This window comes from Thunnus maccoyii, chromosome 11 (assembly GCF_910596095.1).
Source record: "Thunnus maccoyii chromosome 11, fThuMac1.1, whole genome shotgun sequence".
Classification (NCBI taxonomy): domain Eukaryota; kingdom Metazoa; phylum Chordata; class Actinopteri; order Scombriformes; family Scombridae; genus Thunnus; species Thunnus maccoyii.
The window spans coordinates 17,307,259-17,332,833 of record NC_056543.1 but is presented as its reverse complement, the minus strand read 5'-3'; the positions used below and the strand labels follow the sequence as shown (position 1 = coordinate 17,332,833).

Sequence of the window (25,575 nt, the reverse complement as noted above, 5' to 3'; positions counted from 1 at the left end):
TTAGGACGATAGATCAAAAACAAAAACAAAAACTTTAATGCACAAACAAAATGCAGGTGATACACAGATGACTCGTGATCAAAGATTGCTTACTTTATTTCCTTCTCTTTTTTAACCAATAAATGCAAGTCAGAGGAAACTGTAGTATTATGCACAGAAAAAATTATTTCTTTGATTTGACCCTTTGTGTGATCTGTAGTTGATTTGTACATTTATACAGAACTCACTGCCACATTCTAAAAAGAGAGCACATTCATTATGTTGAGAGCCTAACAATTATGGGTCTGCTTCAAAAGTGCATGGGTTTCAAAATGGATTTTTGTCTATACATTTTCCAGGGCTGTTAAATTAGTCTGGTTTGTCAACCACTAAATATTTCCTGGATGCGGATCCCTATACTGTATGCTGAAGTTGATTTCAGGTTTTTCAGTATCTTTGCGGTGTGTCCATGTGTATAAATGTGTGTATTTTTGTGTGCATGTGTAGCAGCAGGGGGCAGCTCAAAGCAATGACTCATAGGAAAGCTTGAAATTACAGAGCTCAGCAGCTACCAAGGACTATCAGCAGTATTAGACCTCTCTTTGCTCATGTGTTGCTTTCAAGCTGAGAATGAGAACACAAAATATACGTCCAGAAAGTTGTGTTTTCTACTTTTTTATGAGACTTCCATTGTACTGAACAATAAGGTATATGATTTAATTATCATAGGAGAGAAATCAAATTGGTATTTGTTCCTCTACATGTATTGCAGTAATATTGCTTGGTTGTCTCACACTGGAGTGTCTCCACTTGATATGCAAAGTCTAAAATGAGCCCTTCTACTCTATTCCCTCCTCACTCAACTCAGGATTCTTCAGAAAATTACAGAATGATTGCCAGTTCTCTTTTGCTCTCACCACTCTATTGTGAAGTCAGGTCAGGGATTTGCACGGATTTGGCATTTTCTTTGATAAGTGCGAGAATAATCCTCAAGTTTCTCAGTGAAGGAGCAAAATGACACCCAGTTGACCTCAACTCTGCAACAATGTGGCTTCCTTGTTAGCAAATCTTAAAGTGATCCTTATGTATCTCACTGATGAGGCTTGTGCCTGCACCTCATGGGCTTGACAGCCTCTCAGCCTTTTTAGCAGCGGTATTGGGAAGACTATGTCAGACTGAACAGCTGTTTTTGTGTCACAATCCTAATGTCACAGGGTTATGACCTCCTTTCAGTAGCACTCAAGAAACCAGTGACATCATTGCTCCAACTGTGCAGCACTCATCCCCTCACCCACCCTTCCATTTTTTTTTTTTTTTTAAAAGGAAAATTGTCTATTGAGCTTCTTTTTGGGTAGTAATTTTCTCATCAGTTACAATTATGTGAACATAATAATCTTCTACAAGGGACAGGCTTAGATTATAAAATGAGCAGGCTAGGAAAATGGCAGTTGCGTCTGTCGCTGTGGTATCTCAGTGTCTAGCTGACCATGTTTTTGTTTTACTGCAGTTGATTTGAATGGCTTGGCTGAATTGTGGCGAGCCCTTTGCTTGACATTGCTTTGTTTTACAAAGGATTTAAAGCTGTCACTAGTGCAAAACTGGTTTATCTGAACCCCCTGTTAGCCTTGTGTATGGAGTGTCATGGTCCATTTCCATAACAAAACCACCAAGTCATGACTGCCACATTATGTCAGTGAGAACCCAGGATTTGTTGTCCGCACAACAGCTTCCAAAAAAATACATTCTTAAATGCATTGTGGCCAGTGTTTTGTCAGGTCAACTTTACATCAACTTTACTTGTTATATATGCATTAAGTTAGGGCAACTATGCTTGTAAAGACAGATCTGTTGGCATAGGGAATACATTAGTATGTGCCCTGTACAACCTCAGCTGTTTCAGACATGCAACTGTGACAGAGCTTACTTTGTGAAATAAAATCATCCTGCACTTTTGAAATTGACCTCAGGAGAAGTGCCCACTGGTAATGCCAAGGGCTTAGCTTCTAAAGTTGATTGCTCAGCTACAGCACTATGTCACTGCAGATCTAACACACACACGTTCCATCATGACATGATGATGCTTGTTTGTAGGACAGAGAAACCTGTCATGCTATCAGGTTGTCATTACACAAACAAATTTCCATGTTTATGCTGTTAATGCATGCAGTGTAACTTGGTATTAAGTGAAAGATTAGATGCATAACTTTATTAATCTAAACTAGTTTGGTCACCTAACAGACAACATATGGAAAACGTACTGCCAAAACAATAGTAACACCAACACACAAGCACATATCTTCATAATGCAATGGTAGAATAAAGCATTTTTGGGGAGTAGCTGGCACAGATTCCACTCTCCAGGAATATAGTGGGCAGTCATGCTTGGACCCTTACCAAAAACTATAAGCACACAGTCTGTGTCCAGACGGTGTTGAGTGTTCAGTTCAGCCATATGACTCAGAGGAAATGCCTGCCCCTCTAGAGATGTTATTTCAGATGCACCATGTCCATGTTCAGCCTCTCCTCTAGAGCACATGTTACACGGTCCTCTGGGTCACACTTAACAAATATAAAACATTTATTCATGTTCTCTTCATTCAACTACGCTGCCTATTGCAGTATATAAACTGACCAGACAGAGCTGTTCTGATGATGCCATACATTATGTATCATTTGAATTTTACAGACTTCCCCTTGTGTTTAGTGAATCATTGAATCTACAGGGGGTTGGTGTTGTTAGATCATTTATCACATCATTGATTTTGCACAACACACCTTCAGTGATTTTAGAGCCTCAATAATGCAATAGTTCAATGGGAGAATCGGAGGAGTCAGAATCAGAGGAGTCTTGCTCTATAAACTCTGCACATAGCTATCATTCCTTGTGCCTAACAGAGTGTGTGTGTGTGTTATATATAGGCAGTCGTCTGGTGTTAGATGCACGTGCAGCCCCTTATTTCCCTCTATGTCCCAACAGTAATGTGGGATAAAATCATGTTTCTTGTTCTTCTCTGGACGGCTCAGCATTCATCATCTACCTTGCTCTTAAACAGGTTTTGATGCGGGTCTGACAATAATTGGCTTTGAAAGAAAAAAGTGAACAGTGGTTTCCATAAGAACTATAAGATAACTATACAGTTACTGTAGAATTATTAAAGAATTACAAAAATCATATAGAAGATATTGGAAGGTAATGATAAGTTCTGTTCTTTTGCATTTTTTTGCTAAATGAAGAGACCAAGTTAAAGTAGTAAATCCATATAAATAAGACATCTGCATATGAATGCAGAATCTGTAGACAATGGGACCAAAGTTTGGTACGAGAAGTGTTCTGGTTTCTATTTGAAGTCTGTTTGTAGTCATTTGTAGAGTAATATTGACCAATCATGTTTGAGCGGGCTTTGGTTGCATGCAGGTAAACAGTCCATGTGGAGAGCAAAAGAAGCAGAACACATCAGCCGAAATGCAATCTTGGAACCCATCAACTAACAATGATTTAGTTTTTTATGAGATTTTTAAATATATTTATCTGCCTTCATATGCATATATCTGTTTATAGAGATTAACCGAAATGTCGTCTTGACCGTCTCAAGTTGCTAATTGGACTGTAAACAACCACCAGCGCACAGAAGAGGAAGTCTTGGCCTGGATATCTGTTATCCGGATATCTGCTGGATACACCAGAAGCCCCAAAATATTGGCCATTGCCCCCAGAGGCTAAATCGTCATCAGACAGATAGCCGATGGGTTCTGAGATTGGTAAATCCAATAAAAGTAACCCCAATTCTTCTGCATTCTTGTTGAGTGCTCAGTGTAAACATTGCTGTGACAATTTTAACTGAACCTCAAGTACAGCTATCTTTAGAAAGTATACAAGACCTGGTATAATTGTATGGTTTAACTGTGATGTGTGGAATGACAGCTGCAGATGCGGGTCTTGTGTAAACAGCAACCACCAGGGATTAAAGTACGAGACTAGTATGATATTAAAACACAGACACACATTGTCAAGGCTGTGTTCACAATTTTCTGATCTTATCATGAGCATGCTAAATACTGTGTGAATGCACATTTAAGTACATTGAGGACTGACTTGGATTTGGTCAGTCAAACATTTGGTTGTGTGAATGAAAATTACATTTCTTGAGCTGTTACTGTTTACCCATCCCTTACTCAGCTCCACGCAGGCATCATCCTTCCAAAATTTGGATTTTATGTGTGATTTTTGTCAGTTTCATCATTGCTAGACTTTTTTTTTTCTTTTTTTTGTGGACAAAGTTAAATCATGTGCTTCGGTCTATTCGCTTACTGTTTTTTGTGCGTGTGCATGACAGCTAGTGGTGTTTTTGTATTTTATCTACAGTATACTCTGTGTTTTTCTGTTTAATTTAATCCTAATACTTTAATCCCTGTGTAGGTTTATCCCTAAGATGTAGCCTCTCCCAGGTTAGGTGCCATTTTTACAAGTCCTCCAAAGTAAACAACCAAATACGCATATGTGACCATGCACGCCAATTTTGTAATCTAGCGCCCCTGTTGGCAGTAATCAGCAGGACAACATCATTTGTCTGTGCTTTCCAAGACTGTTAAAAAATAATGATGTTCTATGATGTGACAACACTATAGTTAAGGTATGATTTGGTTTAGGCAGTTTTAGGGAAAGATCATGGTTTGGGTTAAGGTTTGTTAAGGTTAGAGAAACATGTGGTGTGGTTTAAAGTTACTACTTCCTTAACGTTAGGAGACCTTCGTCATCATGGCTACAATAATAACCATAGGGTTAAGGTTAGGGGACAATTGTAGTTGCGTTTCTAAAAAACTGTTGCGGTTGGAAATGAACAGCCATCTTCTGTGGTCAGGACAGCTGTTGGATTATAGCCGCACCTCCTCCGAATTGGGAAATTTGTCAACATATATGACCTCAACTCAAATGCACCACTGTTTCGGATCATTACTACGTCCACTAGATGGCATCTGTCACTAAAATGTAACTATATGACATTTTTGGGCAACTGACATTACGATCTATTGTGTGGTTTTTCTTGGGAGGACAGTCTTCATTTTTAAGGTACAAAAGTCAGAGGAAAACAAGTCTCTTATAGATAAGATTGTAACATGACTGACTGCGTCCTCACTCTGCAAGATGGGTAGTGATATTTTTAGGTGGGAATAGTGTAAATCCCCCTGCCCAGAGGTGAGTATACTCTTTATACCTGCATATACGCATCACTACACCTCTGGTTGCTGTCTTGATACTTTGACAGAGCCTGCAAAGGGGTCTTGATTGAATCAACCCTGGTCAAGGACAATGTGTCTGGAGCTGGCTTTGTTATGGGAGTTATGGAGACTTTGTTATCATTCTGACTCCATTAATTCCAATTCATTTTAGCTGTGTGATAACTAGCAGCGTCTGCTTGTCTGGGCTCTCACAAGTCAGTGTGCCGTGTTTCTAGATAAACATGAAGCCTGCTGTGGGAGGGTCTTCTTGTCTTGTGTGCTCTCATGAGTTGAAAGGGAGGACAGTGATTGGTGCCAAACTTCCATGTTCAGCGCTCTGAGGTTAAATATGACACGTACTGTATTTGTCTATAAGAAGAGAGGATAAAGCAAATAGAGGCCCATGCATATTTTAAAATACACGGTACCAGATTTTACTTTAGGCTTTTACTTAAAGCTATGTTTTTGTTACACACAAGTTTAGCAATAATATGAGAAACTTCTATATATATATGTGTGTGTGTGTGTGTGTGTGTGTGTGTGTGTGTATGGATGTGTGTATATATATATGTGTGTGTGTGTGTGTATATATATATATATATATATATATATATATATGACTATACCTGTTAAGTCATATACTGTCTATAATCTACTGTAGATAACTAAATATGTACACATTGTCTTTAAAATTAACCAGATATACAGTATTACTGTAGCAGAGCCAGATGAGTTTGTGTGGTCCTTATCAGACATTTCAGGCTCATTATGATCTGCAACAGCTTCTCTCCTCTACATAAATTAATAGTTTTATTCTAGCCTTATGAAACGGGCTTGTTCCCTCCACAGCATTTTGTATTTTTTGCATATGTTCATACATATCTTGCTCACTCGTTCTGTCATTTGTGAAATGGTTATTAGCATAGTTATAGATGAAATTTATATGTATTGTAATATGTCAAAACAGACAAATTTAAAAGTATATTTTACCTACAATACAGTATATCTGCACACTTCTAAAACTTGGTTTTATTTGACATTTGTCTCTAATCATAAGTACTTTTATGATCAAGACTGAGGCTTGAAAATTGGCTCATCCTGTGAAGGTGGCACATTCATATTCACAATGGCCTCTCTGTCACAAGGCCTCTTTGTCTAATGATACAGTTAAACAGATGTCGGTTGTGATTGTGGCAGCGGGGGTAAGCACTATTTTGGATCTCTCCCTCTGTCTTTCTCTCATACATACACAAGAATCTGTCAGCACAATAACAAAATCACCCAACAGCATGGTAACATTCCAACATTTTTAAGGCAAGTATGCAACATAACTTCTTTTTACATATAAACAGTGATTTGTAAAATTGTGAAATTTGACTTATGCCCAAATTTGACTCAAATCAGGCAAATTTGAGTACTGGTTGGAAAGTCAGTTCAGGGTTTAGTTCACAATATGTCTTATATTTGCTTCCCTCCTTTACTTGTACCGTTTTTGTCATCTCTTCTCAATCTTTACTGATATAATCTGTCTTCTCTATCACTTGAACCAGGCGTGAGTTCACAACATGAGCCTTGTGAGGAGTCAGTCTTTGGGCATAATGTACAGCATGTTGAAAATATGCATACAGTATGAATGTTTGATTGATGAAATATATCAATATTACATGTCAGAGACTAAAAATAGCTACATGTGTCTGGTTACAAAGTCAGCAAAAACAATCTGATACATGTACTTGCTGGAAAATCCTCAGCTACTTTGCTGCAAGTTTTTATTTTTATCACTGGGCAGAATTTATTCCAAGTGTTTTGCTTGCGCTGACCTTGTATATTTCAAGTCTGTTCACCATGAGAGAATCTTTTTTAAAAACAAAGTTCTTTAGTGGAGCTGCCTTTCTAAAAGGAGAGCTTTTACTTTCCCAAGGACAAAGGAGGAGTTTGTGTTGTGGGGAGGCAACATGATTCATTTTCTCACACTTTCATTGTGAATGATCTCACTGTAACAGGTTTTCTATAGTTTCCAATATACAGTAGTTATCATACAGAAAAAAAGTCTATGTAAATAATTGAATATGAAGCGTCTTCATCATTTGAGCTATAATTTGTAGATTATCCTTATCTGCAGTTACTATGTACGGATATTTTTCACATAGTTAATTGCGCATCTAAGGCAGAAGAATGAATTTCCATGCAAGAAGAGTTACCTTGCCTGCCATCACACCACTTTGTCTGCAAAAGCGGGTAGGACTCTCACATGGATCTCCTCTGTACTTTCTCTTTTTCCTCTGTATTAGCAAAGTGCTCCTTTTTGTTCCTCTTCAAGATCATTTTAAATTTTGGGTTCTTTAGACATTTTACTTGAGCATGAAGCACATTCTTGGAATTATTCTTTGACGAAGATGCAATATGTCATTGGGAAGATAGTGTATTAAACTCAGAAACTACTGTGGCTGGAAATTTATTGTGCTGTAAATATACCAAAATGATAAATGTGCAGTTAACTTTTAATATAAAACAATGCTGAACAAAGCAATCCCACATATTGAGTCGGAGTAGGAGCGGACAGTTTTAATGTATTATTTGTGCAGCATGAATTTGCTCTTTATTGGTTGGACACACCTGTCTGGAGAGTTGGTTCTGTTATTTCTGAGTGATAACTGCTCCATTATTTCTATCTTGTTATGACTTATTCTCACTGTTTACTTTGACATGGTGTCGTTAACTTGTATATGACACTAACAATGAAATCACCTGTTACTGAAAGGGGCAACCTTGAATGTAAACCACACAGAAAGTTGAAATTTACAATGAAGTGTAGACCTGTGTGGCAAATGGTGCTTTCTTGTGAACCATGTAAAGGTAGAATGAGAGGCATAAGTTTTTTTAAAGGGGTACATGTGCAAAGCTACAATGTTCTAATAACTTACAAAATTTTTATATTCATCAAGTATCTTTTCTATCTCCTTTCTTAGTGAAACATGTTGTGCAAATCCAAAACCAACAAAAAAGAATAAATAATAGGCCAATAATTTTTACATGTTTGAACTAGTGACCCCCTATCAGCTCAGTAATATTTTTTACTGTCTAAAGTAGCAACCAGCTTCCCAGCATGCTTATCAGCATAGCTTGATAACATTTGTCTGCCATTGTAATTCATCTCCTCCTTGGTGCACACTGAATGCTTGTAAAGCAAATGGTTTTATGGAAAGTACTTTGTATTTTGAAGTGGTCCAGTTCTGTTTCTGCACTCAGAGCACTAGTAACATGGTTAATGTTTGGGAGCCAACAGCTGTAACCCACCAATAATGCAGTTAAGAAGTGCAACTGTTAAGGTGTAAATAGCATGAGGAGCTTGGAGGACGTTTCTCAACAGTTTCTGAGATAGACAAAGCTGGAGGCCACCTCCTTCTTTACCATCACTCAGTGATAGAGCTGCAGCTGTGGGAGTGCAGTTCAAGGTTAAACCAGAGTAGTCTAATTGGCAAAATGGCTCACACCGTCCTGTCCTTGAGATAAGGTCTAATAGAGTCTGTGCTCAACAAGACTATATTTAGTGCATGCTCAATGTCTGGATTTACTCTGCCTTGTCCTGACGGGTTTTTTTGGCTTTTCATTGAAAGGCCTTCGTAAGACAGCACATTATGTTCTGTGGATGTCATCTCTGTGATACAGCTCAGTGTTGAATGTGGCTTGCAGTTGGTGTTCAGATATTATTGGCCAATACAGCTTATCACATATCAGTATCAGTATATCTGCTGGCTGATGTAACACAAAATGCCCAAGATAAGATTACGATAAATTAGAAACATTTCATAGTTTGTCCATCAGAGGGCACTGACAAGTTTATTTTCCAACAATAAAATGTCACTCAGTCAGTATACAGTATATCTTGGTTTCAATTCTGTAATATGTAAGAGATAATACCCGACAAGTTTTACATGGCTGTAATGGATGAAGCAGCCATATGCATTCAAATTAGAATATAATTAGTTCATTTACCCATACAACTAATTTTGATCTCACTTTTCTGTTTTAAACGGCATTAAAATATAGTTCCTGAACCTTTAGAATAAGCCTTTTTTACAGTGGACATTTTGACTTGTTATAGTTGGAAAAACACAAGTGTTACTAATAACATTAACGATGGCTCTGCTCTACTCAAGTGTCTCAGCAAATCAGGACCCTGAAACTGAAGCAGCTAAATGACATTCAGCCATCATTCATTTTATTATTTACATTTATGCTTTTCCTAGTGAGACATGTCAAAATGTTGTTTGCGTTGCTAGGTAACATTTAGCTAAACAGGAAGGTGTTCACAAGGCTGGACAAGTCTCTCTCTCTCTCTCTCTCTCTCTCTCTCTCTCTCTCTCTCTCTCTCTCTCTCTCTCTCTCTCTCTCTCTCTCTCTCTCTCTCTCTCTCTCTCTCTCTCTCTCTCTCTCTCTCTCTCTCTCTCTCTCTCTCGCTCACATACACACACAAGGCCGCCTCTCTCCCCTCCCTCTGTCACAGACACACACACAAACATGTTGGCTTTCTACTGCTGTCTCTCCTCTCTCTCTCTCTCTCTCTCTCTAATCTTGTTATTTTTTGTGTGGTTTTGGTCACATGTCCTCTCTCGTCTCCCCTGCATCTCTCCCTCAGACCCACAGGCTACCAGCTACACTGCAGCTAACTTTACTTGAAAAGGCCTCTGTGATATGAACATTCAGATTCATGCAAATATCAAACACATTTGAAACGAGTGGTTCTCACTTAGAAGTCAACTCTCTATTTTTTTGTTGTTGATTTTGGTGACACTAATAACACAAGCTCCAAGCTCTTTAGCTAAGCCTCCATGTTGCTTTCCTTACTTAGAAATTAATACTAGTGCTATAATTTAGAACAGTAAACAAACACCCACATCATACTGTAGGTATCTGGTTATGCTGTCAGATTACTAAAAGTTAATCCACACCTTCCAGCCAGTCAGAATGAAGAATTCTCAGTGGTCATGGTGTAAACAAATTTAAGAGGTTCTTATCTTATTTGTTTATGTTTCATGTTAAATAACAAATATCAGTAGGTGGCGTAGGCCTAGTGTACCTGCAGAGTCAGAATACACTTGTACATCTGTTGAACATCACCCCCCAGCAGGTCACAAGCCTGCAGGTTTGTGTAGATTAATCCCATTCATTCTGGTAGAAAAACATCAAACTGCACTCACATTCCCTTGTGCATCTACAGCGTGTAAAGATGCACTTTTGAGAAAATTGTTGTCCAATATTCTCCAGTGAGGTTAACTTAATTGTACCATCTACTCTGATGATGTAGTGGCCACATTTTTCAAGAGAAGCATCTCATTTTGTTGCACAAGACTTTTTGCAGTTCCAAAACAACTCATATTTTTAGTTGAACAGCTGAAGCCAATTTGCTATTTTGCTCTTTTAAGTGAGGGACAGTAATGGAATAGAAAAGTAAGTCTCCAGGTAACATTCATTTATTTTTGCACAGTACAACATAAAAGGTATACTTGACTGACATGAGGTGGGCAGACATGAATGCTTTTCAGGTGAAAGCATGTGTACATTTGGATCAGGGCGACTTGCTGATGAATGCAGCTCTGTGTTCACAGATAACGACATCATCAGTTTACACAGCATGTTACCTTGCATGGTCATTCATTAGAAACACTTCAACAATGATTAACAGTAATATCCACTCAGTGCTGTCAATTAATCTGCAGTGAAAATGATGCATAATGATACAGTAATTCGTAAGTAGTTAATTTTGATTTCCTGCAATAATGATTATTAGAGCCATCTGTTGACATTATCAACAGTATTTACTGTATATTTCTCAGTTGATAAGTGAAAGTTTGCTGCTTTTAAAGTTTCTTATGTGGTGTCTCCCTGAAATGTAACTTGAGTGATAGAGGTCAACAAGATGCTGACATTTTGCAGAAGATTTTACAGAATCTACATATAATTTAAACATAAAGTTGCATTTTACATGACTGCGCTATTACATCAAATGGAAAATCTTGGACAACTTGCATGTAATTTTATTTGGATATTATGTTTGGAAACAACATCTGGTGCATTTCTGCATGACTCAGAGATCAGCTAAGTTAATTAGTGAATCTAAAACAACCTGCAAAATAGAATTCATTTTTCTTGGTGCTGTGCCTTACTTCTAAATAGCTTTTGGTCGCAAACCATGCGACCACAATTTTGATGCCTTGGGCCAAACACCCACTATTTGACATCAAATAATTGGGGATAATTATGTAAATGAATTAAAAAATAATACTATCACAGTAACCATGGAGACAGCACTTACATACAGGGGACACTGGTCTGCTTTTGTGGCTCTGACGATAGTCCACCCTCTCCAACAGTGGTATCTTGGTGATAAAGCACTTCCCAAAATATGGCATAGATATTGTGTCACATCAGGACACCTCTAATGCTCTTCACTCACTCCGTCACGACTCTCCCTTTCTCCATCTCTCTTAATTATTTTTCTAAATTTGCACAAACACAACTTAAATCCGACTGTTTAAGCCAACATTTTCCCAGGAAATGAAATGCTACAGTTGTGCTGCAGTGATATAACCTCTACAGAATGACGCTGGGATGGTGTGTTTTACTGGTGCCATCAGGCCATAGAACCTACAGTACATGCCTCCATGTGATTTTCTTTTCTTTGTCACTCTGTCATGATTCTGCGACTGGTGAAGCACTTCATCAAACATCTGTATGCACATTGTCTGCCATCTCAACCATGGAACACAGTAGTTCCTTCTTTACAGAACATCATATGTAGTAACCCAATTAATAACATAAAATCATCTGTTTAACATTTCATAGTCTTCCTGACTCTTTTTCTAATAAGAGAGTCAGGCTGTTGGAAGCAGTGCAGTTTTAAGGCTATGATCTGAATTTTTTAAAAAAAGTCATCTACAAAGGGGAATTGATTGTCTGTCTTCATCCCAACTAAAAAATGCACAAAACTAACTCTAATATCTTCAGTTTGTTTGTGCAAAGTAATGCAAACATAAAAAAATTTCCTTGTGCTACCCTGTTCCTGGTGGAATGTGATGCCCAAATGATTTGATTTGGCCAATTCATAGGAAGCCACTTCTTTACAGCAACTCAACTGGAATCCAGACTTGATGCAGTTATCACCAGCAGTGCAGTGAATACATATCATATACACAGCTTTTTTTTAAAACATGTCGGTTTGTTTTTTTTAAAAGAAAATTATTTTTGCACTGTTGTGTCAAGTTCTCTGTTTATGTTGAAATCAAATGTCACTCATTTGGTTCAATGAGCATGCAGTGTTATAATGCAGTGTGTTCAACACCTAACAGTAGCTGCTTGAGTAATCTGTTTAATACAGGTCTTCATCTTTGTTAGGCAACTACAAACAAAGATATTTGTCTTTTAAGGAACTGATTAAACACTAAGCGGTTTATACTGAGAGGTGATGTCATTGCTGGAGGCTCCCATTTGCTGATGGCTCCTTGAGGGCACAAACCCCAGCTCTGTTGGAGAGCTCTGACCTCCTTTCTGTCCACAAAAGAAGTCAGGCTCGTCCTGCCTGGCTTTAAACTACAAATAGAACTCACTGAGAGAAAAGAGACAGCTATTTGGTCTTTACTGTGCCCCTCTCCCTGCCCCCCCTATCTCTGCACCCGCCTCTGTCAACTTTAGACTTAGTTGACCCAACTAGCATTACATTTAACTAGCACCTTTGTAATTGCTCTCTGGGCTCTTACAGGGCATTATGCTGGTAGCTCTGCTTGCTGTGGGTGTGTGAATGTGAATAGAGAGGGGGTTGGAGCCTTGTGTGCCTCTCTCACTCTCCACCCCCTAGTGAATGAGCAGATTGATCTCCGGCTTCTTGACTTTCAGTGGTGGAGAAACTTTGCAGGTGATTTGGTATCGAGCCCCAGTGACACAGATATGTGTGGAATCAGGAAAGCTGTGTGTTAAGAGGCAGTTTTGTCTAATTACCTCCTTTCAGCGCCACTGCAGCACAGAGCAAGAGAGAGAAAGAGAGGGAGACTCTCTGCTTCCCAGCTGACACTCGCTGTACTGTCTGATACGTGTTTTTATGTTTTTCACAAAAGCCCTTTTTTGCAATGCTGTGTAGTCAGCCATATATAGGTTACAGACCTTGCCCAAACTCAGAACTCTGCGTGGCTCCAAACAGGGGGGTAAGTTCTACTTTCAGATGGATTAATTTAAGTGTTTGATGTCTCAATGTGGTGTTGCAAGATTACTGCACTGTTTCCTTCAGAAGCTCAAGTCTTTACATCCTGGAACATGATGTGTACATTGTTCTCTACTTTGTAGGGCTTTCATCAACTTCGATTCTCTGAATATTTAGTTGCAATCCACTTCTGCAACTACTGCCTTACAGTATGTGGTTTAAACTGATTAATTTGTCAGATACTTTTCCACACTTAACTACTGCTCATTGCTCTTCTTCAAACCAAAAACAGCACTCTGCTTTCAAGTACTGCTTTAAGGTAAAAAAGAAGTATCCAATCCTGCTGAATGGTTGAACGGTTGTTAATTCGATGCTTCTGTTGCAGGTAATCAAAGTTTATAATGAAGATAACACCAGCAGAGCAGTGGAGGTTCCCAGTGACATCACTGCCCGAGACATATGCCAGCTGTTTGTCTTGAAGAACCACTACATTGATGACCACAGCTGGACTCTTTTTGAGCACCTCTCCCATCTGGGAATAGGTAAGCTTTTGTTTCATGCAAAATTGGCATCTTTTTGTGCAAATTCTAGCAGTTGCATTGAGATGAGAATGTAAAAACCTCAATAACAACATAATCAATATCCTAATCAAATCTCAAAATTATGTTGTATTTAATCAAAAGGTCATTATTTTGTTGTCTCAATCAGTGTTAGCAATAATCTTTCAATGAACCTTTAGTTCTTTAGTTAGTAAGTTTTCTTTAATGGTTTGACTCCAATCTAAAAATCAAATTGTGGCTTAACCTGAACAGTTTAGTTAACGTTAAAGATTGTTGGCCTAAATTTGTGCATCAAACAAATACCTCCTTGATTTTGACATATTTACAGTAAGTGCTGGTATTAATCATGTGATGGTAATGTTAGTCCAACGGGCGAGGTTTGCTTGGTTTGACGGGAGGAGTGGTGGTAGGAGTTCTGTCCTCTGTGTGCTGTTGAATCCAAAGCCAATTTATTATCACATGGTGTAAAGAATTGTGTGCATGGCTGTTGTTGTTGAATGCAAGAGGTTGATGTGTGGTCTGATTCTCTCAACAGCATTACCTGACTAATATATGACTTTGAAAGCATCCTCCAATCTTAACTGAGGGGCTTCCATTTTATTACAGAAACAGCAATGAAATAACAGTTGTAAACATGGATGTTAGCACTGTATATTAACATATACAGTGACAGTAATATTTTTAAATTAAAGGGACATTACAGGCACATATGGGTAAGTCAATGTGAAAATGTGATTGCAAAAAAAAGATTTCTCAGCAGAATTTTCACACTATTGTACACATTACATAGTTCATCCATCTGGTCTGTTACAGTCAGTGTTTTATTTTTTAAAATCAAAGCTACATATCATTGCTGTCTAGTGAAAAGCGTATATCTTGATATTTGTTGTTTTATGTTTTCAAATAAACATAAAAAGTTCCCCTGAGCCAACATAACTCATTAAGAATCCACTGAATTAGTTTAGAATGTCTCAAAACTCAAGGCTCTTTTTCTTAATTCAGAAAAAACAGAGATTGTGGATATTTTCATAGTATTTCGGCCATGGGCTGCTTTTTTTGGCACAATCCTCAGATCAGATCATAATTCCTTAACAAGGCAGGAACTCTGTGTCAATGTCAGTCATTCAATCATGACTTAGTTGCTTGTTATCTGGTGACTTCTTTGTTCTGTTATTGGTGGTAGTTCATATTTTATTGTTCAACACTGCTTGACACGGCTGTCTGAACAAAAAAAAAAGTTTTCTATTAATTCAACAATCATTTTAAGTTCTAGGAAATAATTAATGTTTACATTATACTGCTTGACTTGAGAGCCATGCTGTCATTCAGAGGTTACACATTGATATGAGGTTAATAATCAAATAAGGTTAATAATCAATCTGCCTGCCTTGCTTGAAGTAAAGCAATGTAACACTTCACCTGAAAATCTTTTGCAGAGATTAATGTATTGTAATTTCTGCAACTTTGGTGTGGCGTTCCAGCAGATTCTTTCTGCTCTCTATCTTTTCCCTGTAGAGCTGTGAAAAGCCAAGGTTGAATTTTCATTCATTTTGTTCCCTCCTGCTGTTACTAGAGAGAACCATTGAAGACCATGAGTCCGTTATGGAGGTGCTGTCAGGTTGGGGGATGGACACGGACAGCCGGCTGTATTTTAGGAAGAATTATGCTAAATATGAGTTCTTCAGGAAACCCCTGGTGAGTCTGTGAAATCCGTTTTAACCATCCCACCTGTATTTATTTCACTGTGTATAAGTTTTACAGTATAGAGTGCGGTAATAACTGATGTTGCTTTCAAAATGGCAGGACTTTTTCCCTGATCACATGGTCTCCATATCCAGTGAAACCAACGGCATGGTGGATCACTCTCAGCTTATACAGGTATCAAGTTCTTATGTTTACAGTGCACTCTCTTTGTTCTTGAGTGGCAGTTGTGAGGTTCTCAGCCTCTGTCACAGTGTTGGAGTGTTAACTTGATATCTACTGTACACACCCATCTATGGACAAATATTTCTCTACCCAACACAGACCTTTCTCAACTCCAGCACTTGTCCAGAGATCCATGGACACCTCCATGCCAAAGAGCAAAGCAGGAAGTCATGGAAGAAGTTCTATTTTGTCTTGCGGAGGTCAGGGCTTTATTTCTCCAATAAAGGAACTTCCAAGGTCAGTATACATTTTAGGAGAATCAAAAGCAATATAAAAAACAGAAAACTGCATACTGTAGGTATTTTTTTTTGCATTCTGTTATTGCATTATATTGGTCTTGCCATGTTTTTTTCCCTTACTTCAAGTGCAAATAGTCATAGTAAACATCTCTAACTATAAAAGTACTAAAAACTTAAGTGCCAATTGGAAAATAAAAATTCTTGAACTAATCCATGAAGATGCATCCTAGTCCTCTATTTGTACACTATGGGATCACCTGTCCATCCTCTGCACTGTATAAATCTCTCTGATGTTGCGAGAGGGCAGTGGAACAGGTTGAGCTTGATTTTCCTAAGGTCAGCTGGCATGGCAGCCATGCAGAAACAGTACTCTGAATGCTGCTGACAAGTGAAGCTTATACTTAGGCGTCAGCCATGCCAACACAACCACTTCTCAACTGCTTTCATTTCCTACAACAGAAGACCTTTTGTTGTCGAGTACAGCCAGGATTTGGTTTGGTGCCCACTTTTACTCTAGTTGGTTTACCATTCATATGTGTTCTTGGTCAGACACATATCTAGTCAGTCAGCACAGACACCAACAGCTGTGGCATTACTTTAAATAAGGAAGTGGGAACGAAGCTGTCACATGAAAGCCGAACAATGGTAGTCTTTGTGCTTCTTTTTCTCTGGAAATTTATCTTTGGCACAGTGACTGTTGATACTGTCTCAATATAACCCTTATCAATTTGTCTAAATGTATCCTTATCACTTTCATCACATTTATATGTTTACCACACCCAGAAGGACTGATAAGCGTTATTTATGAATAAATAGGTATTGTTTAAGTGTAATAGGCTCCATCTCTGTCTCGAATGAACTTTTTGTTTATTCTACCCAGCAGATCTGATTCAGATCAGATCATGGTTTAATTCAAATACTGGTGGTATTTATCCACTTTTTTTTTTAGGTTTTAGTTTTCCTATAAAAGCATGTCATGTTCATTTCTAAAAGTAAATGACTGTCCTGGGCATTATTTTGTTCTTTTTGTGTTCTTCACATTTATGATGACATAATTGAAGGAGCAAGACAGATGCTGAAACACATAAAATATGCAGGACTTGCATGTGTCTCCATCCCTCACATGAATTTGAAACTGAATTTGCAGGCATGTAGAGATGAATAGTTAAAACCCAACTCCTTCATTTGATGTTGCCTGAAAGTTCATATCTATACTGTACTTTTGTTTTATTATGACCTCTTTCTGTTTTACAGGAACCAAGGCATCTCCAGTTCATTGCCGACTTTAGTGACAGCAATGTCTACACAGTTTTTGCAGCCAAAAAACTACATGGAGCACCTACAGATTTTGGCTTCTGTGTCAAGGTACTATTGCTTTCTTTCAAGAACTGTAACAAGGATTGTTGCCATAAAACAGAGAAATGCCAAAACTATATAAAAGGAGCAAAAGCAGAGTATTGATTCTCGGCATGTTGCACTCTTTTGTCTCCTTCTAACATCTTTCTCCAGTCCACGAAGTGTAGTTCTGCCCGGGACTTGAAGCTGCTTTGTGCCGATGATGAGCAGACCAGGACATGCTGGATCACGGCCATGCGCTTGTTAAAGGTTGGCTTGCTGATCACTAACTCCGGGTGATGTCTAAGAGGAGGAATGCTGAGTCAGTGCTAGAATCAGATTTAGCTTTGTGAGGAGGTCAAGGGAAACTATTGAGTGATGCTGGATTAGTGCTCCCACTCTTGATAGAAGCAGCATGTGTTCATTGTCTGGATATCTGCTGGATACAGTTTAGAGCATTAGTCATTCCGCTGCTAGTCTATAAATAATGTACAGTACCACACAACAGACTGTAATTTATTGGTATCTACTCTGTATTAAATATTAGGGATTACAATTCAAAATCTGGGAATTTTTCTGTGTTTCAGTATGGGATGCAACTGTACCAGAACTTCATTCAGCCACACCAGAAACAAAAAGCTTCACCAATGGTAAGTCGAAGCTCTTATATATCTTGTGATTCTCTTGAAACTTAAATGGTTTCATCAAGACTTTAAAATGTCTTTTTTTAAGCTGCACTTGTCAATATTTTTAGATTAAAATGGGATCAAATTGCTTTAACATAACATAGTGACACCCACAATACCACACAACTTTGCAGTTCACAGCCTTCAGCTGTATGGAGCCTTTTAGCCTCTTTTAGCATAGCTCATTGTTTTGGTTTTCCAGCCCAAAAAATCCACCCGCGTCACCCTTGTTTTAGTCGCAGCAGGCAGCTGTTTTCAAGCACTACTGTGTGATAAACTCACTGTACCATATGTTCCCAGCAATAAATAGCAAACAAAGTTAGCCACTAACAGGTGAACATTTGAGACCCTCCATAAAAAAGAGAATGTAAATCTCAAGGGGCTTATCTTGATATATAATTAAACTGACTGAATAGTGGATCATCTACAAAGCTAAAGGGCCAGATGTTTTGGTGAACAACATAACAGAGCTTAAAGAGAATGAATATTGGGCTTGGGGGGCCAGAAACACACTTCCAAATTATTGGCAATGTTGTTCTGTATCTGCTGGATGTGTAAATAAGCAACTGTTTGCTAACATGTTCACCATTACAACTTTATAAGGTGATAATCAATGTTGTGTTTTCAGCTTGTTCAGCTGCTGCAAGTGAGCAAAAAAATCAATTAATACAGCTTTAAAGACAATTTTTTTATGTCTTTAAAATATGCTGAAGCTCACACAGTGTAGTAATATAATTGCATAGGACAAATGAGGCACCTTCAGTGTGTTAATGTAAGTTTACTGCCCCAGAATAGCTTCAGGCTTTACTGGGAGTATTTTTGTGGCAGTGAACACAATCTATTTATGGGTTTTGGACATGTTCATGAACGCTCTGCTTTCTAAAAATACAATGATCAGCTGCTCTCAGATTTAACAACTCATCACCTCTTCTCTGCTGTCAGAGGGTCATATGTGACCAACAGCCTTGCCAAAAGGATTAGCCAGAAAGATAGGAGAGCACACGAATGTGCAAATGCAGGGTTAGGCTGCTGAGTCTTCTGCGGTCTACTTGACTGTTTTAGCTGAACATACTATCTTGATGATACTGCTCCATGTGATCGTTCTGAAAAGTAAATAAAACCTGAATTCAAATACAAGGTTAAGTAACACATTTAATTGGTGCAGAGTGGATAAGTGGGACAGGAATGTCTCTATCCTTAAAGTAAACACTGCTTACTTTGTTTCAACCACTTGCAATTGTAAGCTTAGTAGGTGGTAGAGGAACAAATGTGGTGATTTAAAAGTCTCTTGGTAATCCTGATAAGAAGAATTTTCTTGTGTGTGCAGTTATTTAGAGTCACTCACTACATGGCAGCTTAAAGCACTGAAATGTGCCCATGTGTCATTCTTTTCAAAGCCACTCTAATCCCTTTTCATGGGAGTATTCTGTCTGGAATCATCTAGAAATGATGAAAATGGAGTCACATTACTCAGACACTAGATGGCAATACAATACCACAAGACAGCTTAAGTCAGTCTACTTTCTTTCAACAGTGTACAAAGGGAATTTAACTAAAAAGGAAAAACCTTTTGGCATTTTGTGGAGTCAAATACATATTTTGGTTGTTCTATCATTATAAATGTAATGAAGTTTTATGAAAAGATGAAGCAAAAATCAAGGAATAATTTAAACAAACATAAATCCATACACTCAATCCAAAATAACATTTCAATGTATTAAAATTGTGCCATTTCAGAGAAGCATTTCAGAGAACTCACTAGTAGCCATGGATTTCTCTGGGCAAAAGAGCCGGGTGATCGAAAACCCATCTGAGGCACTGTCTGTGGCTGTAGAGGAAGGCCTGTCATGGAGGGTAAGTCAGAGGTTTCGCTCAAAAAAAACTGGGAAATAACAGAGAAAATTCCCAACACTGTTAAAAAGGAAAAAAATAGGTTCAGAACCAATAATGTTTTATTTAACAATAGCAATATTCCTGTTGTTTCACCCAGTGTAAACATGTATTGTGACACTTTGGCGACCTTGAAGTAAATTAGGCAAATATTTTTCAAATGTAATCATGTATTCTTACAATTTACAACCTTGTCATGTGTATTAATGTCCATTGTAACAAGAGTTAAGAATTTATGTAATATCATTGCACAAAACACAGTATAGTCAACTATATATTGGGTTAACACAACAAAATAAAGCTTCATTAAGTTAACAGTTGTAAGCAAAATATTACCTTTTTAGAATAACAAGGTGAGAGAAACAGGATAAATTAACTTTGTATTAAAGGGGACCTATTATGCTCATTTCCAGCTCAATATTTTTATTCTGGGACTCCACTAGAGTAGCTTTGCATAATTCACAGTTCAAAAAACTCCTTATTTATCTTATACTGGCCCTTTATGTAGCCCCACAGTTCAGCTGCATGAGCCCACTCTGTTCTGATTGGCCAGCTCTCTGTAAGCCTGCTGAGGGGGCAGCATGTATCAGAGCTGTGTTAAGTTACTGCTGATGAAAACCCAACATTTCCTGCTTTTGTCACTTTATATTAGAAGCTTTTAAATGACTAAATAACAGGAGACCTTTTATTGTGAAGAATTTACAGGAAATTGAACGTTTTCCTCACCTAATTAGCAGAGCTTTGTTAGCGACGCTAAAAAACAGTTGACACAACAAAATATGGAGATATTTGGAGCTCTTTGTTCAGCAGATCAGTTAGAAATAATGCAGGGAGGAATAGTACAAGCAGAAACAGCCATAGTTATGATGATGCTGATGAAGAGCTGCAGACAGCCTGCACACCTCCAACAGGTATACTATTTATTTTACTTTACACTGCTGTGTAATGGAAAAACACTCACAGTGTGCCAGCTTGACTCGAGTCATGGCTTGACATGACTACCCCCAGAACAATGGGAAAACGCCATAATATTAATGGACCAGAGCAGTGAACTTGTGCACTGTGCATGAAGCTGATGACCATAAAAAGAAATCCATCACAAGCCGACGTCAGCTTTGCCTGAAAGTATAAAAAGTGTTGGAAACCGAGCATTCAGAGCAGTCTGAGGCCGGTGCTTTTTGCTCACAAGCATAATAGGTCCCCTTTAACATTACTTCAACTGGTATCGTTGCTGGAACTCATTTCTCCCCTTTTCAGAGGAAAAGCTGCCACCGTCTGAGCGGACATGGGAGCCCCTCCACATCACAAAGCTCAGTGTCAAGCATAGGTTTGTGAGACACTAAATATATTATTCCAATTTGCTGTATGTACACAACAGAAAGAACATTTGTAGCCTATTGTCTCTCTTCATGTTTCAGCTCTTCACTTGGCTCAGCCCTGGTTCCACGGCAAACTGTCTCGGGATGAGGCTCAGCGTCTAATCACTCAGCACGGTCTTGTTGATGGGTAAACAGCTACATTTTTTTTTTTTTTAGTTTACATTGTGCCATTTAAGAAATTGTTGGCTTGTTGGTACTAAGTTGACAACTGGATTTGGTACATGATCATGAACAGTGAAGGGTTTTTTTCAGTAACCACTTTTATAAAGGACAAGTATGGTAGTAGATAAAAGGTTCCTTTCCTGTTTAATAAAATGAATGTCAGTCACATTGGAATTCCTTGCACAAGAGAAATCATGTGTATTTAACAAGTAGACTGTACAGTAGTGCAATAGATGGTTGTTAGTTACAAAATATAATCATTAGGAGAGAGTGACTGTTCAGAAGACATGAGAAACGGAATTACAACTGTATTATTTAATTAGCATTATTTATTGCATTATCACAGCACCTGAACGTATCTTTACATGTTCACATCTGTCAACAGAAGCAAGTCTCTGGGGAGCTAAGGCTACATATTCTAGTTGTCCATTTTAGACAGGACTATAAGAGACAGTTTGTTCTATGTCGCTCTTTAAATACTAGTAAATGTTGCATGATGTGTTTAGATTGTTATCTACTGTATATTTTAAGATGGGTCAGAAGTGGGGGCTTAGAATAACAGTGACAAGTTTTCCTTTTTGCTTTCAGAGTATTTCTTCTGAGAGACAGCCAAAGCAACCCTAACACGTTCGTACTGTCAATGTGCCACATGCAGAAGATCAAACACTTTCAAATCTTACCCGTGAGTACAATCCACTGTCTGTGAAGATTCTCTGTCACCCAGGTCATGAGACATCCAGAAAGGCTAAGTCAAGGGCAACTGAACTTGCTTTAGATTCTGTAAGACGTTTCGCTTCTGATCCAAAAGGCTTCTTCAGTTCTGACTGACTGGGACTCTCTGCCAATCTGTCACTGTACTGTATGAGAGGTGGAACATCTTCAAGCAAGTTCAGTTGCCCTTAACCTAGCCCCATTTTGACATACAGCTCCAATGTGTTGTTTTGCCATACATTTTATACAAGTACCTCAAAATATGAGCCTCATGTTGAATAAGTCACCTATTTCTTGTGTGTGATTCCTTTGTGTGAGGATGATTGCATGTGTATGTGTGCATACTACACTGTAGGTGGATGATGAAGGGGAGTTATTCTACAGTCCGGATGACGGTCACACGCGGTTCAGTGACTTGATCCAGTTGGTGGAGTTTTACCAGCTAAACCGTGGGGTGCTGCCCTGCAAACTCAAACACTACTGTGCCCGGATCACCCTGTGAACAAGAGACCTTCGATGGCCCACACGCACCTTAACTCCAGGGTGTTTCTGGACAAGCACTCCCAGTGTTCTTGTGCCTTGAAGAAAAAAAGATACTCAGCAAAAGTGAACGGCCATGCTAGCTGAATCATCCACACATCCGCATTTATAATGTGGTGGCTGTTCTGTCCTTTTTTTTTTTTTTTTTTTAGCAAAAGCTGAAATGACAACATACTGTATAATAAGTGACTCGAGTGCTGAACATAATGTGCTATTTTGTCTGTGGATATTATTCTTCAGCCTTGTAATGTTCCCATATGTGGCAGTAAATCCATTCTCTTGTTGTACTGTATATTGTAAAGCTGAATGTGTACTCTAAACAGCTTGTGATTCTAACAACATTTTGACACCTATGAAATTTTTTTTTCTTTTCTTGGCGCATAACATACAGCAGCTGGTATTTGAGTTTTCACTCAATAGAATAGAATGTGTACTGGTGGCACCCCAGTAGCTGAATGGTTACAGTACATACCACATAACCACAATATCGCTGTATGTCATACTCATCTCTTTCTCCTCTTGTTTTCTGTCTGCCTATTCACTATCAATTATCCATTAAAGGCCAAACTGCCCAAAAATTATCTTAAAAAAAGAATTTCTACTACAATTTATATACAACATGTTCTGTATGTATATGTATGTATTGCAACCATATTATGCTGGGAATTATAGGACACAACACCTTTGTCCTGTTAAAATGGAATAAGACTAAGCTATCTTACTTTTCATTGTCATTGTATCTCTAAGTATTCAGGTATTTTTTTAAGAAAATGATTGTTGTTTTCTAGTTGAGAGATAAAACAACCTCTCAGGAAGTGTCATGTTGCAATGCCTTGTAAGCTGGACTGAGACTGCTGTAGGGAGAAAAAAAGAGGTAATGTACAGGTGGGGAGAAACGGCACACAACCTCACTAGCCTGCACTGTACATTAATTTTAAATGTATGTGATTAAATGAAATATTTGTATTACATGAAATTAGTTGTGAGCTCGCTCTAGAGCAAGGGCAGTAAAATATATCAATTTCAGATATAAGCAATTAAGATGAAAAATCAGAAATACTGTATGACTGATTTTGATCACATCTGAATTAAATGTAAATTGAAATTTGGGTTTTATATTTTACTGAGATTCAGGTATACAGTTTGCAACACCTGGGTTGGTTGTATTTTGATGTTTTTTCCACAGCTGTGGATACATACGGTGTCGGATACTGTTTGTTTTCAAAAAACTAATAATGCATCAGCTTTTAAAAACAAAGTGATCTAAATCACTGATATGATTGAAAAGACCATCTTTTGTTTGTTTTTTTCTTTTTTTAACAATGTGTTGAACATTGAATGTCAAGGTCTGCAAGGTTTTATATATAAACAAAGTCTGTAATGTATGGTTTTGTTTGACTTATTGTCACATTTAATAATAAGCTGCGATGTGAGAACACTGTGAGTTAAAGCCATATTACAGTGGGTTTCAGTGATTTTGCTGTGCAAGTATGCAGCTTGGTAAAGACTTTAACTCAGAAACCTGGATAATGATAATAATGAACTGTATTTCTATAGCACAATTCATGGATAAAATGTAACAAAGTGCTTAACATAAAAGCAAAGAATAACATTTACAATAAAACAAGGCTAAATATAATAAAATAGGGTAAGATCAAATTAAAAAGACAGGATAAGGCAAGATAAAATAACCCTCAACTAATAAATTCTGCCTTTATCTAACATATAACACTGCATTATGGTCTTTATACTGTATATTTCTCAGTAAATAGGAGTTATAAACTTTGATGCTGAGGTGATTTCTACATTTAAATGCAATGACAGACATTAAAAATAACAGTAAAATCGAATGTCTAACTGAACCTTTTTATCAGTGCACAGTGGGGTGCTCCTTTGCTCAGAAATATTTTTATAGTGAATACATAAGTCATGATTTTGTCACAGGAACGAGTACATTGTTAGTCATGCTATATAGCTTGTGTATGGGACACATTAGTCTTACAATGTCAAGTATGATTTACTGAATTCTGTGCACACACAGCACATAAAGACTTTATCTGTTCTCCACAGTGCCATCCTGGGTGCTGTCACATTAATAATTCCTACAACCACTAGATGGTACTAGAAGCATTTTGCTTTTGCTTGTCCAGTTTTGTGTTTGACACAAATGGGTCTGGTGCAATTTAAATTACATAATAAATATATAATGTGTCAAAGATGCAAGTTGGCTTAAAGTTAACTTTGAAAAAAGTTAAGTTACTTAAAACTTGTGTGACCCAGTCTTCAGTGGTGCTGAACATCTGATATTTTATGTATGAAGAATTATCTGAAAAAAAAGAGATGCGTACACCTATGTGAGGATAAGAAAGTGTATTTTTCACTGACACCAACAACAATCTAGCTTGCCTGTTCTCACTCTAATGATGAGTAAATGAATATTACAGGTGCATGTAATGAATCATATTTTTCACTTCAGCTTTTCAGGGCTTCATAGAACATGAGTAACTTTGTGTTAGGTAAGATTGTGGTTCCCTGCACAATAGTAAACGGCAGAATGTCTTGTCTTGAAGCACTGGTGTTAAACAATCTTCTCTGTTGTGATACAAACACATTGCCCCTATACCTCCCCTGCTCTACTTCAATAGCACATTTTGAAACAGTGCTCACATCCAGGGGAGATGTGCACAAACAGAGAAGTCTTAAATGCACCCCTGCTTCCGAGGTCTTGTGCTAAATGTTGTTTTGGATGTATTCCTG

The 25,575-nt window shown here is 37.9% G+C and overlaps 1 protein-coding gene across 3 annotated transcripts in view; it reads left to right on the top strand.

The window, feature by feature from the left end:
• Positions 1 to 22,978, top strand: part of grb14 (growth factor receptor-bound protein 14) — a 32,229-nt gene extending 9,251 nt beyond the window's left edge. Inside the window, exons 1-13 of one of the 3 annotated variants that reach the window (XM_042425994.1) lie at positions 7,154 to 7,434; positions 13,776 to 13,932; positions 15,524 to 15,645; positions 15,754 to 15,828; positions 15,976 to 16,113; positions 17,370 to 17,480; positions 17,625 to 17,720; positions 18,038 to 18,100; positions 19,874 to 19,990; positions 21,284 to 21,353; positions 21,445 to 21,532; positions 22,156 to 22,249; positions 22,634 to 22,978. In XM_042425994.1, the coding sequence (XP_042281928.1) occupies positions 7,372 to 7,434; positions 13,776 to 13,932; positions 15,524 to 15,645; positions 15,754 to 15,828; positions 15,976 to 16,113; positions 17,370 to 17,480; positions 17,625 to 17,720; positions 18,038 to 18,100; positions 19,874 to 19,990; positions 21,284 to 21,353; positions 21,445 to 21,532; positions 22,156 to 22,249; positions 22,634 to 22,780 (1,341 nt within the window). In that variant the 5' untranslated portion in view covers positions 7,154 to 7,371 and the 3' untranslated portion in view covers positions 22,781 to 22,978. Of the gene's footprint in view, positions 1 to 7,153; positions 7,435 to 13,775; positions 13,933 to 15,523; positions 15,646 to 15,753; positions 15,829 to 15,975; positions 16,114 to 17,369; positions 17,481 to 17,624; positions 17,721 to 18,037; positions 18,101 to 19,873; positions 19,991 to 21,283; positions 21,354 to 21,444; positions 21,533 to 22,155; positions 22,250 to 22,596 lie in introns of those variants that run through there. The other 2 variants (XM_042425992.1, XM_042425993.1) reach the window with 2 other exon arrangements.
• The last annotated feature ends 2,597 nt before the right edge of the window (positions 22,979 to 25,575 follow it).